This window comes from Crassostrea angulata, chromosome 5 (genome assembly GCF_025612915.1).
Source record: "Crassostrea angulata isolate pt1a10 chromosome 5, ASM2561291v2, whole genome shotgun sequence".
Lineage (NCBI taxonomy): Eukaryota > Metazoa > Mollusca > Bivalvia > Ostreida > Ostreidae > Magallana > Magallana angulata.
This window is the reverse complement of record NC_069115.1, coordinates 32,950,337-32,971,170: the sequence shown is the minus strand read 5'-3', so window position 1 is coordinate 32,971,170 and position 20,834 is coordinate 32,950,337. Positions and strand designations below refer to the sequence as shown.

The 20,834-nt window shown below is 31.6% G+C and overlaps 1 protein-coding gene across 1 annotated transcript; it reads left to right on the top strand.

Annotated features, from left to right (window-relative positions):
* The first annotated feature begins 7,960 nt into the window (after positions 1–7,960).
* On the top strand, positions 7,961–15,183 carry LOC128183001 (uncharacterized). Its single transcript, XM_052851783.1, has 3 exons — positions 7,961–8,235; positions 13,910–13,988; positions 14,128–15,183. The coding sequence occupies exons 1-3, from the start codon at positions 8,199–8,201 to the stop codon at positions 14,627–14,629; spliced, it is 618 nt and encodes a 205-aa protein (XP_052707743.1). The 5' UTR covers positions 7,961–8,198; the 3' UTR covers positions 14,630–15,183.
* The last annotated feature ends 5,651 nt before the right edge of the window (positions 15,184–20,834 follow it).

Here is a 20,834-nt window from a genome sequence, read left to right as displayed (position 1 = left end):
CATCAGGAATGAGCACTCAAAAATAAACAAAAAACAAAATGAGATTTGTTTTCATCAGAATTAAATGATATTTATACACAGAATGCAATATCTTTGCTACACATTAAGAATTTCAAATATAAAAGAAACCATTATAAGATTTTTAACATTAAAATTTCCAGAATATATGTCAAGGTCTATATCCCATTTTTACTCTTGTTCATTCGGATGTAGAGTAAATTTGAACTATGTCGATTTTTTACCACAATTTTATGAATACAAAATATGTTTATTGAAAATTTCATATGCAAGTTGAACCAAAAAATACGTTTAAATACCACGTGCACAAAGTAAAAAAAATGTTTAAAATAATTTAAAATTGAAATTATAACTAAATTTAGTGAATATGAATAATCAAAAGCAATCTAGGGCGACTTCAGAGCAGCTGGTATTGACACATATAATTATTTGGGAACATATTTTGTTTAGTTGTACATGTAAATACCTGTGTATAATTTATAATGCATTTTAATATCACTGGAAAAAAAGTTTGCGTATTGTACGTTCGATCGAATGACGAATGATGGGTTTGGTGTAACAACTAATCTAACAACACTCATTAAATATTCACAACCCTACTCGTAAAATATTCACATGTGGAAATCTGGTGCGAAAAACTATTTACAATATCATTTGTTTAGATAAAATAGTACATTCTTTAATAAATACACAGAGATGTATAACAGCTTTGTTTACGCAAAAATGTTAAGAAAGGCAAAATCAACAATCATAAGAATATTAATTGTGCATTTAGAGCTCTTTTCAACAATTGTTCGCCATGAAACATTTAAAGAACATTTTAAATGTTAACGGATCAGTGACATAAGGAGATTACACACATACACTGTACTGACTGGATTTTAAATGTGTAATCTGAATCCACGCGTGACTGATTTCGTACAAAAACAACCAGGTTCTAAATTTAAACTTGTAAAACCGGTAGTATGAAAATTTTGTTTTCAACTTCCTGGTTTGTGCGACTTCACTCAGTTTAAAAATGAAGGGTCTATTTTGTGTGATTGTGATCGATATGTTTTTGACAGCAAACGGTACGTTGATATAATGTTTCTAAAGAGCTAAATATTACCTAGAGTATGAATTAATCTGCCAGGGATTCTTTGTTTATCTTACATCTTTTAATTTTAATTAATGATAAACATGAGCTTTAGAATTTTACTTCCTTTCTACATTAATTAATTTATAAACTGTGTATCTATTTTCTTCATTATTACTTCCAGCACTTGGTTTGATGATTCGAAACAAATAACCTCTTAATGGATATCATATGTCACAGTATACATGTATCATGCACGAAATCGAATGTCAAACTAAAGCATGCGCGGATCCCATAAATGATTATTTATTCTTCGGAGGGGTCGAAGGGATATCTTGTTCGCCAGGTGGGACTTTGGGAGTTAGGGGGTTCAAGACCTATTATTTTTTTAGTATCATAACTATTGGTAGATAGGATGTTCTATCGTTAAAATGACAGATGTCCTACGGACTCGGTTTAACGATAGAATTCGTCCCATATACTCACTTCTTACCAGATTAAAAAAAAATTAATCGCGCTGTATCTCCCCTAAATTTTCATATGATTGGTCTAAAATACCTACAGTGTTGCTCTTTTATAATCACATTTTACCACATTAACTGTTTTTGCAGCAAAATCACTCCCGTTTAAACATCACGTTTGAAAATTCGCTGTTTACGGTCGCAATGTTATGATAAAACTCGAGACGTTCCGAGTGCGATTTCCAACAAAATGGCAGGCAAAATCAAACGTGTATATTAACAAAATGCCTTTAGTTAGTACGACATATAAAATGGATATTTTGTGGAATTAAATATATCTGCATGTTCAAAAAGGTTTGTAAAGAATCAAAATGTGTTTTCCCCTGCACATTCCTTTTAACAGACTTCGCGGCTGCTACATTTGCAAGTACATGTATATGGAACGAATTCTTACTGTGACCTGAGCGTAGCCTGGTCACGGTAAGGTTATTTTATCTAAACTATTTGATTTTCATAAGATTGAATTTTTCAACAGGGTAACGATCTGTGCAGTGAAAGGGTATTGCATGAGCATATTTAATGTAACGGTTATTATTATGTAACACGTTGTGTCGTGTTTTTTATTCCAGTCAGTAACAGACAATAAGTAATCATGATATCCATCGCGATGAAAATACAATGTCCTGATTTACGGTGTACTTATTGGTTAAGAATAACAAATTAAAATAGCCTTTAGTTAATAGATATGGTCTAATTTTTACCCTTAAAAATATGGTCACATGGTTCACCTACTGTTTCCAAAATCACAAACAGCCATATTAATTTTTATATTATCCATAAACCATGTGTTTCATTTTTTCTTTATTTTGAAATCGGTTTGCATCGTTTTTTTCTTATTGTTTTGACTTTGTTTATTACAATTTAAAAAAAGCAATCTATTTCTTGCTTATTATAATTTACTAGGGATGCAAACTGTACTCCTATAGCCTTGCCTTCTATGATTGTGATAAACGTAAATGTAATATTATGATAGTTACGTAATGATATTTAGTAATGTACACTGAACCAAAGTTTAAAGTGTTCACCCAGTATATCTTTACTTTTGATGAAAAAATATATTGTCCATAAACCTATAACCATTTTCAACTGTATGGCCATATTTACTCCGCCCTAGAACCTGACCCTCTGACCATGACATGTTCATAAATTTTACAAATTGTTTAGAAGTTTTCATCAACTTCATAATCATGCATTTAGTTGGGGTTTTTTCCTCCTGCGTGGGGGTAGAGAATATATATTTTTTTAATTGTGCCGTTTTGCTTATTTTGCGGAGTGAGGCGATCAATTTTACAATTTAAACTCTTTAAATTTTAGAAGGGTTTCAAACAAAAAATAACAACAGTTGCCGTTGTTGTTTCTAAGATGTTAAAAATGTAAAATCATTTATAATGACGGAAGACCCTTAAACAAACATTATTTATTCATAAAAAAAATCGTTGCTATGTTCGTATACTCTTATATAAAGATGCGTTGTTGCTATCTGTAGCTTACCACTAAATAGGTGTTTTTGAAAGAAAAAGTTAACCCTGATACCCAAAGAACAGTTTTTTAATTACTGATTTTATATTTACTTACTACAACAAACAGCAACTTCATTACTAATCTCGAATTATACCTAGAATTGGCAATAACTTATTTTAGACTTGTCAAACTTGTATATATCAGATGCTTCACTTCCCTGTTAGTAAATACAATTTGAAAGGAATTGAAATGAATGATTTTATTTGTATAATTGTGGCCAATGTTTTTCTTATGCCAACAAAAGGTAAGATTTGGTAGTACATATGGTTTATTTCTGCTGTTTATGGGAACTTCAGGTGTGGGTCTTCATTAGTTTTAGTTTTAATTTCTACAAGCAAATTCCCTGTGTTTATTTCTTAACTTAATTAAAGCCGAATACAACTGGTAAAATGCATTGTCTGGCATGTTTCACGCATAAAAGTTTTTTTCTCTAATTTTTGCTTCATGCAGGCTGCGGGTATGAAAGTAGCTCTCAATGCAGGAAAAAATTTGTAATTTTTTTGGGCGATGCAAGCTATTTTGATAGCCCGAATGATGCACCAAAGAATGCATTTTATTGTTTATCTTTACATCTTTCTTTTAAGCATCTAATCAATTATTCATTAAAAGTGAGTAAAAGTGCGTTAATTATTAATATTTATTATTGTCGTTCAAAAATGTTACATAAGTTGAGAAGGAACGGTCAATTTTTCCTTACATGTAAAGGTTGCCATATGAGTAACTACAGTTTATTTGGTAGTGTGATGTCAGTCCGTGGTTCAAATTCGCAGAGTTCGTGCTCTCAGTGTAGCTTTAGTTTCGCTCGTTCGCAAAGTAAGCATAAAAAGTATTAAGAAGACATTATTGAACGACGTGAAACTTATCAATTATGGTAACTTATTACTAAATTAAACTTGACATTTTTAAAAGTAAACAATGCATCTTTTACAATATTTGAAAATTAGAAGAATGCGTAATATTCTAACGCTGACAACTAGGTTGTTCTTTGGAGGGCGTAGATTTCTGTCTAGTCAGGCATCTATGAATTACGATCAATTTTCGTAAGAAATTCAGGTAAACCTAATAAGTGGAGTTGCTATTGCTATCATTTTAAACACCATGATTGATACATGTACCAGGAGGAGGGAAGTATTAAGAAAATAAATCAACTATTTCAAAAATGGTTGAAATGTTAAGATGTATGTGAAACATTTCAAATGTATGTGCGCAATGTTCAACCTATCTAACCATTGTATATGAATTAAAATTCGATATAATGATAACCTCTTCCATATAAATCCTACCTACATATTTTTAAAAAAAAAAAAAATAAATCGATATATTGAATAACTTCAATCTTTCTTTCATTTGTGTATTTATTTGTAAATATATACGCATGTTTATCTGTTAACGGTAAAAAACATTATGTTATTGTTAATATATATGTATTTAAAATTTATTCAAAATAGCCGTTATATGAAAAAGGGTGTCGATAAAAATTATTTGATTTTTTTTTATTCTTTTTCTTTGAAAAAAGGACAGTGTCCCTTTACTGGTAAGTAAAATTCATAATGTTTTCTAGTGTCTGTTCAATTTAAATATCAATATTGTTGAGAGTGATTTGACCATTTATATGTGCCGAATGGATATATTTTGTAGTTAGAAACACGTCAGTAAAAAATTGCGAAGGATCAATTACATATGGACCATCTATTTATATTGACTTCAAGGAAATAAACCAGCCATGTACTTGCACTGTGACTTCGTTTGGCGGGAATATAGTTATGACAGCAGCAGAACAACAAATAACATCGTGTAATACTTACGTTATAGTCGAAAAGACATTTAAGTTTGGCTGTCCAATTGAAATAACAGGTCAGACGCTAGGCAGTTCAGTGTACCTACAATCCAAATACGAACAACCTCAAACGTCTGGGACGTTTTATCAGTGTCTTGGATTTAAACAAACAGGTAACTTCAATTATTTATAACTATTTAAGATAAAATTTCCATAGTTTGGGAAATTGGCACACAGAACAACTTACTTTTAGACATGAATTCATAAAGAAATACAGGTTTTTTGGACCAGGTCTCCTTTGATAAACATATCTACATTATTACAGGGTTTATCTTGAAAAAACCTGTGTGGCTGGTGAAATGTATAATACTTACATCTAATAATCTTGACCGGCTGTAATGCTAAACCTTAGCCTTGTATACGTAGGTTCGGATGCTAAATGGGCTTTACGTTTTTGGAGCAGGTGCCATTTGATAACTATAACTAAGATTATACTTTTCCTATCTTCAAAATACTTCCATGGTTAGTTCATCGTGTTATACTTATTCACTTGACAAGCTAATTAAATTATGGTCTTTGTCATTCGTTTCGGATGCTGGAGGAGATTTAGGTTTTGTGCCGTTTGATTTTTGGTTCCTTGAATGAATGATGCATTTAGTGATACGTACTATGCACTCGACAGGCTTGGTTAATTTACAAAATCTAAATCATAGGTCACGTATGCCGGAGGCCATTTAGGTTTTTGGAGCAGATTGAGGTCACGTATTTAGGTCAATAATGATCCAAACTTATTCTTTGCATTGTTGATTAAGGAAGGAGTCTTCTCGTAATCAAACATACTTCTTATTGTAAGAAATTCATGAAATTTTGACACAGTCAAACAGATCATATTACCAAATGATTCTATCAGTTCAATCAAATTTGACCTTTTTGTTTTTTTGCATAGAGGTCATGTCGAGGTCACTACCTTTTATCTCAACGTAAAGGATGATTAAAATAAGTGTAGCTCTTTGTAGTTCTGTAGACATTTGTTTAAGATTTAAAGATTATATTCTTCAATGAAATGATAGAAAATCAGAATGTCTTACAGCTTATACTACTAAATTGGAATAAATATTTGTACTAACATTAATATTACTTAACCCGCATTTCCTCTATTTTTTTTATAAATTTTGAAGAAATTTTGATTATTTTTTTATGCTTCAAATAATAAAATATTTCTGAATTTTATGTATAATGAAGACTATATATAAAGATATAAATTGACAGAAAAGCTAATATATTGACCATTTAATAAGAGAGAAAATCTGATTTTAGTGATTTTTTCACAAAAATCAATGTATAGAATGGACGCTTTAAAAAGCTTATCAAAATGTAATATTACTTTTTTTTATTCAAAGTTGTATGATAATAAAAAAAGAAAGAAAAATATACTATCTTAATTTCCTTTCATCTTGATTTAATAAACAATTAATCAAATTTACGTTTGACAAGATGAAAACCAGAAAAGACTCCTTCCTTAAGCTTTGTTAATGAAGTACAGACTGAGGTAGTTTTAGGTCAAGTGTGATCTTGATTATTTTGACTGGAACTAAGGCATAAAATTGACATGGTTTTGATAAGATCGCGGCTATTGATTTTTTTCTGAACGGATAATTTACTTGATGACGTTCGTGGTATATTGGAGGGTAATGTGCGCGTCATCTCTTTGATCGCGGTAATAACTTTAGTATTTTAAGTTTGTTAAATGATATGTATTAGAATTTTATCATATGATGTATCCGAAAATAGAGTATATCATATGTAACACAAGTGAGCCATATAATGTAATATGATATTTAATGATATTAATCCTAATATACATCATATTGAGCTACATGTACATTAATCACCAAATATGATGTGTCTTGTTTCCAGGTAAATCATTGACCCGTATATTATTAAGATTTAAAGTTAAAGACATATAATTTCAGATAACTGATTATATGATTAAATTTTATACAATCGCGTTTTAACAAATACATCTATAAGACACATTTCAAAAAACATCATTTTATTAGGCACGTATTTTTGTCTTTCCAAAACATGATTTTGCTAAATCAGAACCGATGTTGGACGCCAATAGTCTTCATGCAGCTGTTTAAAAAAAAAATCATATTATTAATAGAGGCACCGTTCCCCGAACATACTCAAATTTACAGAAAATGAATCTCAAAAAAGAAACTGGTTAATATTATACAATTATTGCTGCTTTTTAGGTCAATAGGACGATTTAGCTACCCGAGAAGTACAATATTCAACTCGCCTTCGGCTCGGTAAATATTGTACTTCTCGGGTAGCTAAATCATCGTATTGATCGAAAAAACAGCAATAATTATTTTATTATATAATTCAGCGACAAATTGATACAAACATAATAAATTGCTTGTTATCAAGCAACGTTTTAGTTTGAATCCATAGCAGAACAAATTGAGAAATGCGACGTTTCATTGGACGAGCTATTTTTAGTCCGATGTAGAGAAAATCAAATGTTATATTGACCCCCCCTAGGTCACGTGCCTGTGAATATAACGTTGTTTTTTTTTTCAAGATAGTTGGATTTGAGCCAATCAAAGAGCTAGGAATTAATCATTCATATAATAAATTCATTAATTGCACAAACTCTAAGAAAAATAATTTGACATTTCCAATTTTATCATGTCGATAATTAGTATGACCGAACAGTAAACGAGTACTCCTTGACATCCTTAATATTGGTATTTGGTATTGTATTTTTCAAACAAAGGGCTAAATGTAACCACATGCAATAAATATGAATGACCTCTCAATGTCCGACAATTGTTAAATATAGGTTATTGTGATTACGAAGGTTTGGTTTTGGTTGTTTGTGAAAGGGTAAGGTGGTCGCCCGCTTAGAAACGTGGGTTTTCTCCAGGCACTACGGCTTCCTCCCGCATTAATGACCCCCTCGCGCTTACATCTGTGCAACGAGAGATATAAAGTTATAAAACTTGTTTTGGTATGGTTTTCAGGATTTAGCGAAAGTAATGTGAGTGTAGTATGCGGAGCTCCAGCAACAACATCAATAGCTACTACTCCAACTGCTGATCCTAATCCTAGAACTACTACTATCATAGCCTCGGGAAAAACTTTAACAGCAACAAAAACTGTAACTTTTACTAATGCAGGGCTATCGCAGGCATCATCAACCACTTTTGTAACACCAGAATCGACATCCTCAGATTTCACTCTATCAACAAAATTTTCAAATTTTGTTGCTTCGACAATGGATACGACGAAAGATGATCCAGAGAAAGCGATATGTAAATATCCATTTGTATAATCGAAGAGAAGTACAGCTTTCTTTTAAAAATTTTGGTTGGCATATCATTTTGATTGATTGAAGATTTTTTAAGAGATATATAGTTTTCATTGAAAATTTTGGTTGGCATATCATTTTAATTTTCATACAAGGCAAGTTAAACAAATATAATGTGGGTGTTGCATACAGTCGGATGAATGAAATCAGTCAACTAGATACTGTCATTAGACAGTAATACCCGCACCAAGTGTTTGCCCCTAAATAACACTGTTTTGTACCAATTTAAGTAAAAATGAATTCCACAAGTTCCGGTAATATATTGAAAAATCATAATTTTCATAAAGGATGAGATCCCTTCCCATATGATAATACACATTATCGGCACTTTATGTACAATTTGGGATTGAACTGTTTGCATGTTAATTTTAAGTTTATCAATAATCTTAACATGTCATGTCATAGAGAGTAAAATGGTCTAGTATATAATTATATATAAGCGGTTGCCGGCTTTTGATTTGCTGCTGTGTTTGTACATGTACATGTACATCATCATGCGCACGAATTTAGGAAAGGGATGGGAGTAAAGGGTCCAGACCCTCCCGCCCATCCAGAAATTTCATTTATATCAATACCAAAAATACACCTCTGACCACAATGCCCTTACAGACATGTAAATGTTCTAACCCATTGCCCTTCCCTGTAACTGTGGTTTCATCAATATGCGTTTAGTACATCTACCAATTTTCGTGGATTTCGTTGTCAAGTTGAACCACGAAATTCAATGTTCATTGAAGTTGAATTTCTACTCACACACTTTGTATTGATAGGGTCTTTGGCCACAAATTTACGTATCCTTGAATTTGTGATTTTCCCTTTATCTACGGAAATTGATACCCTTGAATATTTAGTAGGTAACATTATTTTAGGGGAAAATAATGTTACCGAATAATAATAATAATAATAATAATAATAATAGTAATAATAATAATAATAATAATAAAAATATGACCTACTACCTACTACTTTATACTTCATTGTTTATTACAATAGGGAGTATACATCACAATATGCAGGTGTCCTGTACCACCTTAAAGCTCAAATGTGTGCTTTACATAATTTTTTAATCAAAAAACAAAATAAAACAAGAGGCCCATGGGGCCACATCGCTCACTTGAGCAACATTGACTTTATATGGGCTTTCAAAGAATATTGTGCCATATGGCCCCTCGGTAGAATAACAAAATAAAAATACGTTAAAATATCCAAATTTTTCACTTATTTTTGCACTTAATCTTTGACATTGTACCTTTATGAAATACCATTTTTACTAAAAATACGATCCTATGCAAGATATTTAACTAATTTTATGGTAGAAGTTCACGGTTACCCCTGGTTTTCTTTATTTTATTCCCCCCCCCCCCCCCTCCAACCACTTTATAAAGAGATCAAAATATATGAGAGCCTATAGGTACATCTCCCTCATTTACTAACTAGTTATTGTATATCATTTTTAAAAAAATCCTATATCTGAAAGAAGAAAATTGTACCTCAATGCGCTCAATTCTCGAACCAAAAACATTCAAAAATGTAATTGGTCTTCTCCATTTGAAATGATTGTCGTTTACCTGGCGTGAATTCATTTCGTATGACATTTCATAACCTTACTCACTAAACTGATGAATAAACTATAAAACTGTACAATGTTGTCACATGATAATTCTAATCAATGTATTGACAGGCATATCGCTCTATTGTACATGTACTAAGACCCATCCATTTTTTTTCTCCCCCGCCGCAACGCGGAGCGGGGACATAGAAATGCCGGGCGTCCGTCCGTGTGTCCGCGTGTCCGTCCGTCACACTTTTTTGTAAGCGCTCTCATGCCTACAAATTTTGACGGATTTTCATTAAATTTTAACCAAATGTTTATACCACTATTACCTTGGTCAAGTTTGAAAATCAGCATTGGTCGATACTTTTTGTTGGAGTTACGTGAACATGTCAACGCATTGAAATATCAAACCTCAATTTACTTCACAAAATCGGCACAAAAACATTATGCAAGTTCCATATATCCATTTCGCACGTAAACTTTTGCAAAACGAGCAAATTCATGTTTGTCAGTTTGACACGTTTTCGTGCGTCGAACATGGCTGCCTAGTTTTCGATGGGATGGTGTAAAAGTAGTCCGGGACATATGTCGAATCAACACTTTTGGCGAAGAAAAACCGGCGATTTTAAACTTATAAGCGTTTCATATGAATCAGAAATGATACAATCGACTTAAACTAGGATGCTCTTTGATATCTGATTAATGGTATTCGAAAAAATAGCTGAAAAAAGTTAGACGCCAAATAGGAAATTGAGACAGCGCTGGGCATAAAGCCCAGACCACTTTTACACCGTCCCGTTTTCGATATACGAAATGCCGAACCCGAAGTTTTAAACTGATCGACCCCCTTTCTTTCTTAGGTATCATTTTTGTAAATTACTCATTTTGAAACAGAATTAGCCCTTGATTTTTGCAATTTACATTTTCCTTTCAATAAAAGTATTTAGGCTAAATTACGTTGAATTTGACTCCGTAGTTTTTTTAAAGAAGATTTTTAAAAATGCACCGCCTTTTTCTACAGTTTCGAGGTTTTCTCCGCTTTGAATAAAGATCGGTCTTTCATTTCTGCAATTTATATTAGAATTACATAAGGATGCTTTGTGTCAAATTTGGTTGAAATTGGCCAAGTGGTTTTAGAGAAGTTCAAAATGTAAAAGTTTACAGACGGACGGACGGACAGACAGACGGATGACGGACAAAATCACAGGATGAATCTCTGCCATTCAATCAATTGCAAGGTGACTGAAAGGTAACTGAAAAGTGACTGAATGGCATATTTGTGCCATTCAGTCACCTTTCCAGACCATTCAGTTATCATTCAGTTGACTGAATGGCAGAGCTTCATCCTGTGAATGTGATCAGAAAAGCTCACTTGAGCTTTCAGCTCAGGTGAGCTTAAACGTCATTTTAAGCCACTAAAAGACCCCCAGGACAAAATTGAAATTTCTGAAACCTTATTGCGCATATATAGAACACCCCTAAACATATTTCAAACGAAACCAAGATGGTTTGTTATTGTTGAAAATGTAGGAGGAGTTTGAGTAAGAAGGTTTTTTTTTTTTTTAGGAAAAACGTCTTTTTCCTAACTATTTGACCCCCAGGGTTACCAGAAGTCTTTTTACAAAACAACATGACACCCCCAATCAAACTCCAAGAGTTCAGTTTGCTAGTTTAAAAGATGTAAGAGCAGTTTGAGAAAGTAAAACGTGACAGAAGTACGGACAGACGGAAACAACAGTTTACTCGAGCTTTATTTAGAAAGTGCGAGTAAAATAATGGACATATTCCCTAAAATATGAATATGAGGGTCAATCAAAAAATACGAAGACAATGTGGCTGCCTATCATATATTTTTCATGAAAGTCATACTGAACATATTAATCTGTGCACCAACACTTATGTTATTGATATGCGAAGTTTAAGTCCATTTGAAGAAACGGTATTTTTATTACCCCTTTTGAAAAACAACATGTTTTTTTCACCACGGCGCACGATAAAGTTCAACACATGACGTCAAGATTAAACACGAACAGTTAATGAATATACCCCATTTGTATATCACGCTAAGTCTCTTGTACCTCTCTCCTTACAATTTAAAAAGGCACTGAACGACTTAACATCTTATTTGCACACATTTGTTCGAGAATCATAAGTTATTTCTTCAAAGTTTTCATTTTCTAACCGTGTATCTCTTAGTTTACAGTAAGGATAACCATGAACGTCGGTTGACGTTACTTTTTTTTTGGACCAAATATTTACAGATATTCTACTCTCTTTCGGACAGTTGATATTCAAAATACAATTAGCACCATCCCAACAAAATTAAGTACAGTTAAACACAAACTTGCATATAATTGTTGACTTAATTTTTACACCACTAAGCATTTTCACAGCATGTATCGACCTTTTCCTGAGTTAAATCCATTTTGTGTGTACTTCTCGTTGCGCCGTGACGTCCGGCGACGTCGATGTTTTTGATCAATTCTAAAGAGGACTATCTGTCTTTAGTTACTAATATCTGTTCGAAAAAAAACAATATATCCCGTCATTATTTGGAACATAGAATACTATGACTATACTTATTTTGAGGTTTCAATACTATTTGTTTTTAAGCCCAATCTGTAGAGATATTATTTTCAACATTATATGGTTAATTGTTAAAATAACACAAATTTTGACCGTGCGCCGTGACCTCATTTTTGCAGGATAAGATTTTAAATAATTCTTTGAAGTAAAAGAATGTATCAACTTTTTTTCTTGCAAATTGTTTCAAACTATTGCTAAATTATGTCTACCAGATTAAGTAATGATATGACGTTAAGTAACATAGCTAAGTCAAAAGTCTTCGTATTTTTTGATTGACCCTCGTATATCAGATATTTAGTTGTATTTCAATTTATTATTGTAGACATTGATCGATTAACAATATATTCATAAACTAAACAAATATACTATTTTAAAATTGAGTTTTATTCATCCTTTTAATAGGTTACTGTTGATAAAGCTAAATGTTATTTACTTAAATATAAAAAAAATGTTCTATGACGATTCTACTTTGGAACAATCATATAAATATGACGAATTTACTTTGGAACAATCATAAAAAATTTAAGAAATAACAACTTAACCAAACGGTTAAGTGTTTAACCTGATATATAGAATAAATTGAAAACTGCGATATTAAAAATATGTGAAATTTTTATCTTTCGGAACTAATATGTCTTCTCATCAATAATACACATAGAATAAGACAATACTGATTGACATTAATTACAAGAAATAAGTGATTTTTCAGCGCATGCATAATATAAATGGTAAATTTTAATATTAATATTAGTCTTTCGTAACAGTATCAAAAGTAAAACACTTAAAATAGGCAGAATGATCATTGAGGAGAGCCAGAACCGTGGGAATTTTGTTCATACCACGAGTTGAACTGATTTTAAATCTGCTGTTCATTTAGTCCTCGGTATTTTTATTTAATAAGCAATATAGATAAAAAGTTATCTTAACATAAAATTTCTCTTCTATAAATGTTTTGGCGCCTAAAGTAATCCAAAAGATCAGGGCAAAGTTAAAACAAAAGCGGAAGTGTTCGTAGTATCCATCGTATATCATTTGACGTAACAAAATAAACTTAAAATACTAATGGAGAATGAATTGTTTATCTAAACAAGCCAAATCGTTTTGATAGTTATTTCTATTTAATAATACATACCGAAACACAAAACTTATCTACTCTGGCCAAAGTTAGACTTATTGGATAATATTCAATAAAAAGACAAATCATTTGAAATAATTAAATAAAACTTAGATTGCCCATTCTTTTATATTTATATTAACAACGACATAGCGCCTATGACCATCAAAACTTTTACAGAAGGACAGTTTGCAGATTAATTTATACTGGATTCCATTTTTTTAATTCAGAACAGAGTACCTCACTATATTCCTTTTTTTAATCAATTTGCCAAACGCATTTTGAAAAAAGATTTCATTTAATTAAGGTATTTAACATATTTTTCAAGATTTAGTAACAAAAGGCTTACAAAATTTTTTTCAGACATTGTTGCTGGCTCTGTGGCTGGAGGCATACTAATACTTATTGTACTGGGGATTTTCATTTTCGTAATTCTAAACAGGTAATCATCTAATTAAATCAGGTCATGTTATTTTTATCAAATATCTTAGTTTCAGTTTTTACATTGACATGTATTGTTTTAACGTTATTCAGAGAAAAAAAGTGTAAGCCTGCTGTATAATTGTTATATCTCCATTTAGGAAGAGAAAAAGGCAAAGTAATGGTGAATCTCGGAACGAGGACATATCACATGCAAATAACGCCTTTGAAAACAACCAAGACTTGCCTGACAATCCTTTATATCTCTCTTCGCAACCTGTGGACGAATTAGGGTACAGTTCGGATCAGGAAAAGCAACTAGGTCTACCACCGACGGATTCAAAAACGAAGAAAAAAATTAACTCAGACTATGATGTTCCTCCTAACAATAAACCAATACCTGATGGTACGTCTTCAATGCCAGTCTATGCTGTTCCAAAAAGGAGTCAGAACCGTACACCTGAGGTTAGCACAGGCGATATGTATGCAGAGGTATGTAAACCAAACAGAAGCACTGCAAAGGATCCGGTAAGAAAAAGTAATGAAGAAGGTCTCTTGTACATGGAAGTTGAACAAGACACTGCTGCCACAAAACAAACTAACATCAATGACAAAAATAAAATCACTGAAGGTGTCTGTTATGCCGAAATTAAGCACACATAAGAAAAGTACATTTTATGACATTGTTTAATGTAGTGTTATGTTTTTCGTTTCTATATTTTTTTGTATATGCAGCTTTGCTATATCTGGTTCATGCAATATGTATTTCTGTAAAACTTCTATCAGTTGTAATCTTTATTGATGTAGTGATCCTCTAAAAAATGCACCACAACTAATTACTAGTCGCAGTTCTCGTGTTAATGAACACAAGAGTCTTATATGTTAACATTGAAATGAAAGTATACATATATCTTAAAATGTTTATCTAAGCACATGTATTATAGGATTTTCTCTATAACACTAAAGTATGTTTTTCATGTTTTTATCTTGAGCTTTGTCTTTAATGTCATACACGTATGTAAAAAAACCAAACTCTTCTTTTCATCAATGCAATGTCTACTTGACACATGAGAATGTATTAATAGTAGTCAATAAATGCATATTTTTCACGATTAATTATGTATGTATGAATTATCAAAATTATTTGTCTCAACATTCAAAAACATCAAATATTTGAAAATGAAAAGAAATAATAACGATAACTGAAAGCAATACCATCCATTATATAAAGTCGGCATTAGTAAAGGTACAGTGACTAGATATATTCAAAAAACGACGATAAGCATCAATGATTAATATGTTTCTTTTGAATGTTATAAAAATGTTGAAAATATAAAAGAAAAATATTAAAGAGGTGTAATTTACAGCTTTGCATAATATTTAAGCTGATTTCCGTTCGATACATTATAAGGTACCTGTTGTAAGAAGTCTTACTCATTTAACGAAATTAACATTAAACGATGTGTGTTAAATCCACTATATAAAAAAATGCCGAAATAAATAGATAAATGGTGCAAAATATACTTCCTTCTTTCAGCTAGAAAAAAATATCGTTTAAAGAAAAGAGTAATACATATTTTAGCATTCTTAAATCTCGTACCGTAATATAATTTGTACAAATGCTGCATTTTTGGATCTTGTTGCTATCTGAACAAGGAAATCCTCCTCGTTGTCATCAAACACTTTCAACAAACACATTTTTTTTCAAAAATCGCCGCCACTTTATCAGTTGATTACTTTATCAGATCGAGTTCGAGCTCCATTGTAAGCCAGACATGCGTAGTAAAAAACAGAAAGTTCTACTATAATGGTTTGAGTTTAGGTTGTATGTATTTTCCTTAATTACTTATTTTTTTAGAAACAAACCTGGGACTCAGAATGATACAAGAATGTTATATATTATAATGAACCTTCGAGGTGGGAATGAACGAATTGCCGAAATCTACACAGAACATGGAAATACGGTGTCGGGAGAAGGTTAAAACCAGTACGACTCTATCTCACGAGGGTATAATTATGTGAACACAAATATCTTATAAACCGTGTGTCGATTCTATCAGGAGCAAATTAATGCTGTTTTTCCTGCAAAATCAGTATTTATACATTTTAACGATTTGGATTTTTTTCTTTGTATACATGCAACGAGATATTTTCTTGAATTAAAAATAGGACGTTGTCATTCAAATGTACTGCCAGCTTATTCATATAAATATTTATTTCATTATCATTTTTGAATATAACAATTATATCATCATAAATAAATTGAAAGAAACCCCTTTTAATCTAAAACTAAATATTTCTAAAAACTGGCAGGAAACGTTGTGATCTGTTTAAAAAGGCCAAAATTATTTGATTTGATAGGTTTGCCTGAAATGGAAAAAAAACAGTTCTGTTTGGGTTTTTAATATATTTAATATAAAGGTGACATACCAAACTGCTACGATGTCATCTATGCTGTTTGTCTGTTAGAAACCAATATAACAAGTAATAAACTTTTAGAACGTGCATGTAAGAACGCAAAACGGTTAAATTTATTCACTAAATTATGTATGTGCTTACAACTCTCATCCAGCTTTCTAAGTTATAATAGGGAAACAAATCGTTCTCCATTCTTCTCCCTATTTGTGTTCTTCCTTCTTTTTTATATTCGTGTTCTTCCTTCTTCTCTCTAGTCATGCAAAAAGAAAAGTTATACATGAAATATAGACGATTAATGTGATCGATCGTCATGTGAATTTAAATCTAATACAAAATGCACAAACAATCTTATGAACCACCACTTCAATGATCTAGGCGGTTTTGACAACCATATTATTAATCTTATTCAAGTAATTGTCTTAATTTGTGCCTTTATAATTGTTTTAATCATTTGCTTTTCGATCCGTTTGGTATGCACACACCCATACCTCGGTTTTACACTTAATATTGAATGGTTTTTGTGTGTGTAGCCTTAAAACACACATAGTTGCTCTCATATAAAAACAACCAAGTTTTATATTTAAACTTGTTTAACCGGTATTATGAAAATACATGTATAAAATTTTGATTTATGCATGAACTTCCTGGTTTGTGTGTTAACGTTCAGATACAGTGATAAATGAAAGGCCTTCTTAGTGTGTTTGTTCTCACTGTATTTTTTGTGACAGCAAAAGCTACGATTAATTGATTTATGATTCCTTGAGCATTATATAATAAGAGGGATTATACCGTATAACGGGTATTTTCTGCGGCTTGAAATTTTTGCGGTTTAACCCCTAAAAAGTATCAAATTATATTCTGCGTTTTCAATTTCTGCGGTTACATTAGACCGCAAAAAAAAAATTACATATGTTTACTGGATTTTGATCGATCTAGGGGATAAACTTGCCGATAACTGTCCGTTAGGATTTGGAAGAATACTTCCGCGCTTTACACATCTTAAAATCGACATTCTTACCGTGTTCACGGTAAAATCAGAACTAACTCTCAAATGTTTTACAAGTCTACTAAATACTGCTTGTGAACTTTTCTCAGATCATTTATATTTCATACTCGACTAAACACACAGTCCTTATATCTGTTCAGCTATAATTGATATCGCACAGGTGAGATAATTAGGTGTGAAATACGACCTAATAACGGACTGATCACGTTTGAAAATTATAGCTTGTATTTTAAATAGTGTCAAAATTAGAGATTTTTTAAAAACAATATTTTGCGTTTTGAATTTTTGCGGATTTTTCTTATCCGCAAAATACCGCAGAAAATAAACAACCGCAGAAAATACCCGTTATACGGTATATCTCCCTAAAATAGAATTGTCCCTCTTTTACAGAAATAACATTCCCGTTAATGTGAGATACTGAAACATTTGTTCCTTTGATACATGTGTATTGCTTTCGTTAAACAGAAGAATATTCACAAGAATATTTTTACATTTTTAATGATAAGAACAAACTTCCAAGTCTGCTTCAAACATTAACATTGACAGCAGCTTGATTTAAATTAAAAGCTACTCAATGGACTTTTTACGGAAGCCATTTTAGGTCATAAACCAGCCCTCGGGCTAACATTATTTTTGTTTACATTTATTTCGATTTTTGAAATTTGAAATACAAGAAGTTAAGAAAATCTCGCATTTCATACGGGATAGTTTTATTTATTGTATAGAGGGATATTTCCCTTTTAGCGAGGATTTGATGCGTCCTATTCATTCTTTAACAATAGCCTTCAAGTTGTATTTAATTCAATCGAATAAAGAATAAACAAAATGAATTTGGTTTTACCTTGTTTGGTGCATCAATTTATTCCTGCGGGTATAAGGTTGCTAGCATTGCAGAAAATGCATTTTCCGGATATGCGGTTATATAAATCACTAATAAAATCACAAAAAATGTCATTGTTTTACTACTGTTGAATGAACAAACCCGATTCTATTTTTTTTTTTTTACGAAAGATAATTTTATAAAATTCTTTTTTATAATTTTACTTCTATATCAATTATTTTTAATTAGTAAGATCAATTTTTATATACCGGTCCGATTTCCTATGGGGGCCTTCTCGAAAGTAATCAAATATAGATATTAAGGAACTTTCTGCGCTCAATATTCATATTTTCCCAATATTTTTGTCTTTCTGCTATAGGGATTTCTTTTTCTTTTAAATATATGAAAACTATTGTAAAAAATCGCCAAAGAGTAAAAAATTAAAAAAAAATGTTAACCTCGTAGTTTGGTCCAGCGACCATATCAGAAATGTTCAATCCCCCCCCCCCCCCCCCCCAAAAAAAAAAAAATATTGCGGTGAATAATTGCGCATAGAAATTGATTTTAAACGCAAAAAAAAACTTTTAAAATGATATATATTTTTCTGAAATCTCTATCAATTCTTCGATTAAAAATTTATCGCTGCCTCGAATAAATGTGCGAATTATACTTTTTTCTTTACTTTTCTTTTTGCATTATTTCCAATATCGGCAAACGATGACGCGTAAGCGCCATTTTAGCAACATACCCTATTAAAGTAAAAAAAAATTACAATTTCTTAACCAATAAACGTTGCATATTTTGTTAGTTTTGCATAAAACGCAATACAAAAGAATGTTATAACTTTGTAACTACGGCTGCGCGAAAGTAAAAATATGCACAAAGTCATGCGTACTCATAGGTACTCGGCCTCCTTAATGCAAGGTAATATGAAGTCAATTTAATGGTAGTGCTTTATTTTCCATTGTGCAGTCAAAAAAGTGTCTCATTTATGGGCGATACATGTTACACAAAAGGACCAGCAAATATTCTTTGTTAATTTAGTCATAAGGAATCTAAATTTTTGGACTCGTTATAAGCCTTTTCGCGATAAATCTTGCACATGTACACAAACGCTTCCGGACGGCAACTATTTATATCCGCATTCCATACCTGTTGTGTACATTAATTAGTAACACAGCTCAGTATGGCAAAGCGGGAAAGTTTGAAGAAACTGAAAATAAGTTCGTTGAGAAATTTAGCCACAGAGCACGGAATCGACATATGTAAGACGAAAAAGAAGATCTCATACAAGAATTACTTTTATGTCAAACGCCAACTTCTGTTTTGACGCCGATCATCCAACAAGCTTCGGCTGAAGGATCATTGACCCTACCCTTTCAGGACAGTTTGCCACCTTTTCACGCCGTAATCTATGACTGTTTGGACCAGAGTTAAATTCCAACATTAACTTTCAGTGATATTTACAGTTTTATCATTGAAAGACCTACTTCACATGATATTGCTGTGAAAAATTTCAAGGGCTTAGACAAATCCATTTAACACTTCGAAGCTGGTGACGTGCAAGATATCAGAGTGTCAAAGGTAGAATTTTTATTACATTTTTTTATTTTGTAAAGAACACACCTTAATATTATTATTATTTTTTTTAATGATCAGATAAAAGCATGATCAGATTAATGCATGTAGAAAAATCTGCTTTACACTTGTAACTGTTATGTATTTTTTTTCGCTGATATCAGAGACATACATGTCTCTGCTGATATTATTTTGTTTTAATTGTTCATAATATATAATATATTTTACATTTTTATTTAGGTCAATTAATCTATAATATATGTGAGGGCAACATGCCAAGATTCTATGAAGAAGCAGCAATATCAAATGTATATCTGCATGCCAACACCAAACACTGGCAGACCACATGTACAGCATGCATATATATATATATATATATATAAATATATATATATATATATATATATATATATATATATATATATATATATATATATATATATATGAATTGATAAACATTTTCTCCAAGTTTTTTTTTTACAATCTTATAAAAGTCCACATCCCAGTGAACTTTAAATCAGGCATTGCTATTGCTATTTATTGTTTAAATTACAATTTCATTTTTTTCAATGGATCAACACAAGAACTTAGTTTTCAACTGCACTATTCTATCCTTTTGATTCGTAGGTTAGCACAGTCATGTAGTCACACAGGTGCCTTACTCTTTGCATGAAGTCATGCAAAACCCAGCAAGTCCTCTTCAGAAAGCTGTACATCTCAGCCATGTACATGGATAATTCCTGGACGCCAGGTGAAGCCTACTGGACCAATTAGTTCTTTGCCTAATAAGCGTAAGGGCCAATTGAAAGAGTCTGCAGATTTTACAGAAAATCTTGATCCTCTTGCCGCTTATGACCCTCGGCATTCAGACGACAGACATTTTGATCTTAATCGCACACTGCAGCATTTACAGGATCTAAAAAATGTCTTTCCACAAACAGGTAGATGATATGAAAGGTTTAATTGATTTTTTTTTTAAATTATAATTCGTTTTACTTACTTTTTGGCAGTGTAATTTGATAATTGGATTTTTGAAATACTAATTA

Excerpts from the sequence above, each read along its gene's own strand:
- LOC128183001 (XM_052851783.1), top strand. The coding sequence starts at position 8,199 with ATGGATACGACGAAAGATGATCCAGAGAAAGCGATAT. Across the intron at positions 8,236-13,909 it reads TGATCCAGAGAAAGCGATAT|ACATTGTTGCTGGCTCTGTG; the intron begins GTAAATATCCAT and ends AATTTTTTTCAG. Across the intron at positions 13,989-14,127 it reads ATTTTCGTAATTCTAAACAG|GAAGAGAAAAAGGCAAAGTA; the intron begins GTAATCATCTAA and ends ATCTCCATTTAG.